The 9,797-nt window shown below is 41.5% G+C and overlaps 1 protein-coding gene across 1 annotated transcript in view; it reads right to left on the reverse strand.

Moving 5' to 3' along the window:
• Positions 1–9,579, reverse strand: part of LOC141016480 (disks large-associated protein 1-like) — a 60,143-nt gene extending 50,564 nt beyond the window's left edge. Inside the window, exons 1-2 of the mRNA XM_073490865.1 lie at positions 8,456–9,579; positions 8,170–8,389 (exon numbers count right to left, since the gene is read on the reverse strand). Coding sequence (XP_073346966.1) covers positions 8,170–8,389; positions 8,456–9,579 — 1,344 coding nt within the window. The remainder of the gene's footprint in view (positions 1–8,169; positions 8,390–8,455) is intronic.
• Between the last annotated feature and the right edge of the window lie 218 nt (positions 9,580–9,797).

The raw sequence follows: 9,797 nt of genomic DNA on the forward strand, positions 1-9,797 counted from the left end.
TAATTTCTCAGTAAAGTTTCTATCTGAAGGTCATTTGGGTATCGGACCAAATGAGACTCTAACTACAAAAAGCCCTGAGTCTATTGAACTGAGCAATATGTGTCTTTAATTACTCAACTTTTCATCTGTAAGAAGAAATGTGTTTCATCCTTTATAAGTTGTAGTCTGCCTTTAACAACAGAGGTGACACAAGAAAATGCTCATATGGTGTGCATTCACTGACTGAAATTAGACCTATTTTGACCCCTTTTTTTACTTAAGGTATTATGACTTGGTGGTATTGATTTATTCTACTAATGCAATCTCTCTCGAAACATCATGTGTATGTAAAGCATACACTTCTATTAATCAAAATGATAGGTAGTTTAAGTATGCATTGTATGCTGTGTTAGAATATATATTTTTGAGCTGCACTGCATGAGGCAAATGGTGGGGGTCAAACTGCCCAATCACTGCCCTTAGAAAGGTGGAATATGGCCACTTTTACTACACAATGACTCTTTGCAGAATTACTTAAGAAGCTAAAAACTGAACAGAAATTGTGTTTTCACTTTCTGTCAGTATTTTTGAATAAATGTCTGTATCACAGTTCATAAATGAGTCACACTGCTGCTTGTTGAGACTGATAGAAGGCAAATAGAGAGAGATTGCAGAGAGTGGATGTGAAACAACAGTCTGAGCCACTAAATGATCTCTTTGTCTCCTGCCCACTCAGGTCCACTGGATCCTGAAATATACAGCACTTCTGTTGATCCACTCCATCAGTCTGTGCTTCTCATGTATCAGCATACATCTGGGTAACAGAAGTAGCCATGGGTTTCTCTAAAAGATAATCAGCAAGCCATGTTTGAAAAACCTCAAAAGGGTTTAAAGCATTTTTATCGTGCAGCAGAAACACAGTCAGAACAGCAGCAAGTTTATGCATTTATTTTTTTGCTATGGTAACAGTGGCACATGCAGATGCAGCAGATGGTAGCTCCTTCAAATTTCACAACATTTTTGCCTTAACTGTTATTAAATAGTTAATCTCTGTCACCCATTCATCAGCTTTGGAGAAGAAAGCACAGGCTTTGAGATGGCTGCTGCCCATTTTTCGAAGATTCAACCTCACCAGCCGGACCGCCCCAGGGAGGAGACAGACCAGAGGTGGGATAAGAGCCATGCTAATCCAACTTGGTTTAAGGCTGCTCCTGGCTAATATCTGGTTGCAGGAAAATGAAATGGGAAATCAGTTGTGAATGAACCACATCTTTGCAGAGGCCTGTCTCCACCACAGCATGTCAGATCAAACTGTCGTGTTCTGAACCAACTTTCAATATGAAGATGCCATATTATCTTCACTGTCTTGTTGCTGCTATTTCAGATAACATCACGCAGGTTCATTATGTATGTTCTGGGGAGAGTGAAATCAGTCTTTAACAGTTGTATTAGAAAGGCTGTGGACAGTCAGTTCTTCATTATAGTTGGTCACCAACAGTTTCTGAGGACAGGAATATCAAGCTGCGGCACACCAGTGTTGGCACATGCACTGTGTCCCCCACAGTTTCTCTATGTCCTTTGAGGTGCTGGAAGGTTTTTAATGTGGAACATCTGTGCAGGACGTGTTAACATTTATTGACAGGAACTTAATGCTGATAAGGTGGCAAAGTAAACAGAAGAAAGTGTGAACTGCAAAGTAATGGCCGTTTTGAAAAAAATTAGTTTAGAGTGAATAAATCAAACTCCACAAATGTGACTTGAACCTTAGAATGTACCAGTAGTATCAACTTCTGTGATAGAAAGTGTTTTTGTCCTCAAATGAACCATGTTAAATTCCCATCCAAGGACAGGGTTTCTGTGTCTTGTGGCAACTTTGATATCACACATTTTTCCCTAATTGCCTCAGCACAGACTGTTCTGTGGGAGAAGTAGATCAAACTAGTTTGGAAGTTTATGTCATTCACCCCTCCTTTCTCTGGTTTGGTTTGTGCGATGAAAACAGTAAGACTATATGTGCTGTAAATTTTGACTTGTTGCTGATTCCTTCTGCGATGGGGGAACGCATGTGCAAATGTTTTGATAATACACTGATAATATGTTGCTGTTGAAATCTGATTTCTCACCATGCTGTTGGGTAAAGACATTGCTGCATTATACATTACATTTATCAAAACAACAGGTATACATGATGGACAGCGTTGACTGTGCATTGAAAGCAAACAGCATCAAAACTAAAATTAATTTCAAGCAGATCAGGAAGACGTTAGAGGAAACTGTTTCCTGTCTCTCATAAACGTGCTACAAATAAAGGCCTGGTTCTCCCCCAACCACTATTTCATTTTTGGTCATCTGAATGTTCAGTATTGTGTTTATATTTCTGATGTATGTCATAAATATGTACTTTGCAATGCAACCTCACTTGTGCACATAAATTATTCACCATTCACTCACATTCAAACACAACATTATCCAATACACCATAGCACAGGTCACAAATAAACAATACCAGCAGCTGCTGGGGAGGCCATTTAACTTTTCCAGCTACATGTTACTACACATTGGGACTTACCTCCATCATTTGACTTCTCAGTATTTCAGACATATAGAAATTATTTAAGGTGAATACCAAAACATATTTTGTTTGTATTTTCAATTGTCAGTATAGAAATTCAGCTGAATGATGACTTGTGGATTGTCAGATAGCTACAATCCTGTAGATTTTTCCCCTTCATTCAAATGGTTGGGATTTAATAGCATTTTATCAGATCTGAACCAAGTATTGAATCCATTTGTTCAATCCAAACCCTTTACAATGTCAAATTGAATCCATTTTGGTTCATAGTTCAACATTTTTAAGTTCAGTTAAAAATAACTTCAAGTTCAGTTGAGCATATTAACATTTTAGTTGCTGAGAAGGAACATTCCAGTTCTAGCAGCCTAGTTGTTGTTCACAACCTGAAAATATTAAATGTCCATTCAATATGTATAGAACGCGGGGAGGCAAATGCTGCACCCTTCTTACTTTTATACACCTTACTACTTAATCCAAATATTGGCAATAATAAGAATTTGGCCGATTGCAGACACCATGTTTCACATAACACATAACAAGACATTACTATCTTTTGGCTGTTAGATGAGTTATTCATGTAATTACAAGGCAGTTATTTAACTTAAAGGTCCCCCATGGAGTTTTCTTTTCAACAAACAAAACTTATGTCTACATTCAGTGTTTCTCACCAAAATGGATTGAGTGTATGATTGAGGTCTAACAAACATGTTGAATGTATTTCCTTCCTTATGCACCCTGATCCCAAAAAAGGTTGGGCTGTGTAAAACTTAAATAAAAACAGAATGCAATCTTTTGCAAAGTAACTGTTCAGTGAGATAATCCTCACAGATGAATGTCACTTATCTGGCTTATGAAGTGTAAACGCAATCACCAGAAGTAAAAAGCTAACATTAGACTATAAACAAACAACACTGAACAAAAATATATATATCATGAGCTGAACTCAAAGATCTAAAACATTTTCTATATACACAAAAGACCATTTCTCTCAAATATTGTTCACAAATCTGCCTAAATCTGTGTTAGTGAGCACTTCTCCTTTGCCGAGATAATCCATCCCACCTCACAGGTGTGGCATATCAAGATGCTGATTAGACAGCATGAATATTGCACAGGTGTGCCTTAGGCTGGCCACAATAAAAGGCCACTCTGAAATGTGCAGTTTTGCTTTATTGGGGGGGGTCAGAAAACCAGTCAGTATCTGGTGTGACCACCATTTGCCTCATGCAGATGAGCTTCCCTGAGACGGTTTCTGACAGTTTGTGCAGAAATTCTTTGGTTATGCAAACCGATTGTTGCAGCAGCTGCCGGGTGGCTGGTCTCAGACGATCTTGGAGGTGAACATGCTGGATGTGGAGGTCCTGGGCTGGTGCGGTTACACGTGGTCTGCAGTTGTGAGGCCGGTTGGATGTACTGCCAAATTGTCTGAAACGCCTTTGGAGACGGCTTATGGTAGAGAAATGAACATTCAATTCACAGGCAACAGCTCTGGTGGACATTCCTGCAGTCAGCATGCCAATTGCACGCTCCCTCAAAACTTGCGACATCTGTGGCATTGTGCTGTGTGATAAAACTGCACATTTCAGAGTGGCCTTTTATTGTGGCCAGCCTAAGGCACACCTGTGCAATATTCATGCTGTCTAATCAGCATCTTGATATGCCACACCTGTGAGGTGGGATGGATTATCTCGGCAAAGGAGAAGTGCTCACTAACACAGATTTAGACAGATTTGTGAACAATATTTGAATGAAATGGTCTTTTGTGTATATAGAAAATGTTTTAGATCTTTGAGTTCAGCTCATGAAAAATGGGAGCAAAAACAAAAGTATTGCGTTTGTATTTTTGTTCAGTGTACATCATGGCCGCATGACTTCAATGCCACCACTAAGCTTAGTCCAACTGTAAAGACAGACGACTGAGTAGATGAGTCTTGGCATTCCACTTATTAGCAAACCAAATTCACAAGTGGGGTACTTACTGACATATTTTATGTTGTAAAACAAAATGTGAAAATCTCAGCCTGTGGTAACCACATACCTTATTTCAGGCAATTAACCCAAAACCCACTGACTCTGAGATGAGGTAAACAGAAGTGCAACAAAGCTGACTTATTTCCAAATTTTAGGACTCATTTCTGAGGCACTCTGTTGGTAGGAACATGTATTGCATCACCCGCTCGCATGTGCATGAGATAAACAACACATGGACCCACCCATACAAACAGCTGTATTGCACTACTGGAGTTCAACAACCCCACAGGGGATCTTTACACATACAAAACCACTGCTAGGGTCCTTCCTAAGTTTTGTTGGAAGTCATGTCATCCAAGTTGACTCAGTCTTGAAGTTTACTCAAATTTCATATTTGGGCTCACCAAAAAGCGAAAATCGATAACTCAAACCCCATTCAAAGGTTTTATTTATTTAAACTTGATTACTCTCTACCAGCCAAGCATACTTAAACTCTTCCACTTCCTTTATGAAGTTAGATGCCTCCCCAACACAGTTTAACACAGTACTTCAAAGAAAAGCATGACACAGCACAACAACAACCACCAAGACAACAACAGTGAGGAAAGGCGAGATAACTGGTAGAGAGGCAAAAAGGGAAGCACTACTAAATTAAAAATGAAGTCTACAAACAGGAAAGGATGTTGTTCCTCATGAGTTCATGTCATTACCTAGCATTCAGAGAGTAAGGCTGCTACTGGCTCTGCACTTACTTCTCTCTTCAACTCAAAAGGAGGAAAGAGGAGGAAGAGGAGAAGGAAGAGGAAGGCTCTCCAAACCAAGAGGAAGTAAAGGAGGTGGTGGTGGGTGGCGGGGGTAGGGTGGAGAAGAATTGTGGGGGTGAGTTGGGTGAGTGGAGGAACGGCAGGAGGGGAGGAGTGGTAGGAGAAGGGGGGGGGGGGGGGGTGGCAGTGGGGTTCTTGGGAGGTCAGAGCAATAGACTGGTGGTAGGGAGCAATGTTCCCTCCAAGGCTGTGGATGCACTACAACAATTTATATGAGCTGACATTGAATACACATTTAACAGTTCATCTATAACACTAGACTACGGTAGAGTGTAATTTAACCCTCGTTAGAGGGCAATTCCTGGATGCTTGGAGATTTTGCTTGTTGCATTATTGCACTGTTTAACACCACTGCTGATTATATTCAGATTGACTATTATGTTCAAAAATACGTAAACCCAAGTCTGTATGAAATGTCATGACTGCTGGTGAAACTAGACACTGAACTATCATCTGCTCTTGTATGGAAGTGAACAACTTTTCCATTGGATAAGAACCTTATGGAGTTGTAATGATTGTTCCAGCTAATAGTCAAACTCTTCAATCAAAATCTTAAGTTTTTTATGAGGAAATATAATAATTCCTCATAAAAAACTTAAGATTTTGATTGCAAAACAAATATAAATATAAAGCGATGGTCTTATTTGTCTTTTCTTTTTTTGGAGGCCAGAGCAGAGGACAGTTGACTCTGTGATCATCAGCTCAAATATTCAGCATTTTCTTTTTAACAGAGTCAGTGCTCTTTAATATGATGCTGAAAAAATACATTAAATTAAAAAAAACATTACTTTGGTTTTGATGTGGCATCTGAAAGCAAGTAGTAACTAACGTCATCAAATAAATGTAGTGGAGTAAAAAGTGGAAGTGCAAAGTAGCAAAAAATGTAAATACTCAACTGCAAGAGCAGTTGTAAATAAATTACAAGTAACTCAAAATTGAACTTATAGTACTTACTTAATAGTACTTGAGTAAATGTCTTTTGTTGAATTCCACCACTGACCAGGAGTATCTATACTTTGACTCAAGTAATGCAGTTGTGTACTTTGTCCACCACTGGTGTTATATAAATATTTCTTCATCCAAAACAATCAATCTAATTAGTTGCATTACAGTCATTTTCTCAATAACACTGGCTTATTATTACAAGTTATTTATTCCAAATTATAATATGGATAAAATATATATTACATATATACTTGGGGAAAAAAAGGTGTTGCAATTTCTATTGGTAAATCAGATCAGACCAACCAGATTAAAATAAACTGTCTGGTTAAGCGATTGTTTATGAAAAATGTAAATAAAATAAATATATATTTTTTAACCTGCATCATAATACTGATAAACTGGCATCAGCGCTCATAGAAACTGCAACACAAAATAAGCTTATTGAGCTAGTTGTAAGTTAGTTAATGCCGAAGTTAACTTTGACTTTTCAATTGTATTTTTTCTGGAGAGCCAGCAATAGCAACCAGAAAAAAACAAGACAAAATTGGAAATGGAACAAACATAAAATGTGAATACCACATATGGTACATCGAGCAGCTTTTCCCAGCTTGTGCAACATTTGTCCAAATTTGTTGCTTTTCTGATGATATGCGATTGTAAATTCAAAGACACAATTTGATGACATCACTTGGCCTTTAGGAAATTGTAAAGGGCAATTTTTTTAGTTTGTTCTGACATTTTATAAACAAAACAATTCATCTTTAATCAAAGTAATTGTCAGATGCATCCCTGATGCTAATAAATATGACAAACTATCTGCACAAGATAATTTTAGAATAAATAATAAAATAAATGATTTATATACATAAAATTATTAAATCAATTTCATGAAAAATTTCTGAGATACAAGGGTACATTGGCAGTCTATGACCCTAGGCATGCCACACTACTGAGAGTGATAGGACCCTGCATATGTATACAAATACTGTTATATATAATGTAATCAGAATGGCTTAAAGCCTAAAGCTCTTGTACTATCAGCTCTAGTGTTTCCACAGCCTTAGACAGTTACATCCAGTCAGTTTTTCTAGCCGCATAAATCTGCAGTTGTCATTCCAACCAAACACTTAGGCAATGCAGGACCCTGGACTTTGACCCAGAGCACACAAAACTGGGATGCAGATCCACTGACCCCTGGCAGGGCTGTCATATAGAGCTGCATCTACTTAGACTGCTGATGTAGAAAAGCATGACAGGCTTGCTCTAAGCAGCCCTGACTGCGGCCCCAACCTCTGCAAACCTGTTGTTTTAATTAAGAGAGGCTTCTTTTCAACTGACAAAAGACAATGCTGCTAAGTTTTGGCGAACGGAATGTATTTCAATCGTTATCTGACTTAATTGTTTTCTGCCTTTCTCCAAACTGACTCTTTCAGCGAACTAATTATAAGTGCCCCCTCAAGCTCTCAACATAACTTGATAGGTGTTATCCCTAGATTTGGAGGTATTCAAACTTCCCAGAGTGTCCCAAGCTCCAAATGAATACTATTTTCCCCCCACCCTATCAACTATGGTCTTCAATACAACCTTCGGTCACAGGTGGATACTAATTGTAGTGCATACGACCTACATCTCCCTGCTCATCCTAAACCGATCTCTAACATATCTCTAACTTCTTGACCTTTCCACTCTCGTCATACACTGAGATGCCAGAGTGTAGTGTTTGGTAGGAATGAAAACCAGAAGTCTGACAGGACTGGACACCACTGACTTAGAGGAAACATTGGTGAGAAAAGTAAGTCGTGGAGAAAAGGGAGGCAACAGAGGGGAGAGGGGTGAATCGACTGGTTTTGGATGGGAATCGGGGGAGGAATTATTTACCTGTAAGAAATGGCAAGAGCGCTCCTGTTGCTGACTGCCCTTAGATTTGACTAGAGCTCTATCTAGGTTTAGGTTACCGGATCCTGCGCTGGCTCGTAGCTGGTTGTGGCTGCTGTTGTTGGTGTAGACCTCTCGGGCCCTGCTCACCGTTAGGCTTGACGACCATGCCCCTTTCTTCACAAGAGGCCCGTCCACAAGACCCAGTGGCAGCAAGGGGCCACTTCCTCCACCGATACCGCCACCGCTGTTATTGCTGCTACCACTAACTGGCACACATGCCGACGACGCTGCATACTTCACATCGTTGTTGCTCCGGGAGGCTTTGAGTGCAGGATGGTGGTGTGTGTGGCCATGGTGTGCGTGGGTGTGTGTGTGTTCGTTGAGTGTGGAGTAAGGGTCCATCATGAAGTACTGCTGGGACTGCGAGGAGGATAGACTGGGGAGGGGAGTCTGGGGGAACTTGTCAGGGTTATTGCCGGGGTACCGGCCCATTGTCATGGCGATGGGTGAGGGGGAAATGGAGGGTGAGGGTGAGGGTGGAGGTTGGTGGTGGTGAGGGTGGTAGAGACACAGCTCCCGTTCCAGGTTGTCATCTGAGCTCCAATATCCGGAGCCCGGAGCAGATGCTGAGCCGTGGAGCTGGTGGTGGTGGTGGTGGTGGCTTCGATGCTTGGGCTCTGCTGATCGACAGCGCTCACGGCTCTTGCTGCGCTTCCGGTGGCGCACTCCCACTGGTGGAGTTTCACCTTCTGGGCTGGCCCTTGAACCACCACCACCACCTCCTCCACCACCACCACCACCACCATTAACGCTCCCATTGGCCCCCTTGGAGGACTGTGTGTGGTGTGGCCCCTCCAATGAATGTGACTTGGTAAAGAGTTTTTGGACTGAATGGACCAGGTGGCGAATTCTCCCTGGGCTGTCATTGTTGTTGTTGTTGGCCCCCATCCCCCCACTGTGGGCCAACACTCCTCGTTTGTACTGCAGTGTATGGTAGCCATCTCTGGAAAATGACGGCTGACGCTCAAACGGGTCCGCAAAGTTTGCTGGTACCCGGGTGGGCGTTTTACCTCCATAGCCTCCTCCACCTCCTCCTCCCCCTCCTCCTCCTACATATGGTACCATGGCCATACACTCATCCTTTACCTCAGGATGGTGAGATGAGGAGGTGGAGTGGCACCTCCTTGGGAAGGTTCCATATGGGACGATGCTGTTGCTGTCAGAGGGGTACGAGGTACGCTGAGCATTGTAGTAGGACAGCTCAGCTGGATGCGGCATGGGAATGGGTACAGGTATGTCATTCTGACTGATCAAATATGGCTTGCGGTCAACATGGTGACCCAGTGGATCATATGATGGCTCATAGGAGACCACGTGATGGTGACTCCGACTACTGGACAGGCCTTTCATGACAGGGGTAAGGATGGGTGGATGGAAAGAGTAATGATATGGATGAGAGATGCCAGGCAGGCCCGTGACCAGAGAACGGCTGCAGAAGACTGTCCCTGAGAGGAGAGCTGCAGACCCTGGAAAACAGGGAAGAGAGAGGGGCAAGAAGACAAGCAGTTAATAAAAGGCAACCAAGTCCACTAACAACAAGTCATACCATGGGAATGATAGGGCCCAAA

The sequence above is a fragment of the Pagrus major genome, chromosome 21 (assembly GCF_040436345.1).
Source record: "Pagrus major chromosome 21, Pma_NU_1.0".
NCBI lineage: Eukaryota > Metazoa > Chordata > Actinopteri > Spariformes > Sparidae > Pagrus > Pagrus major.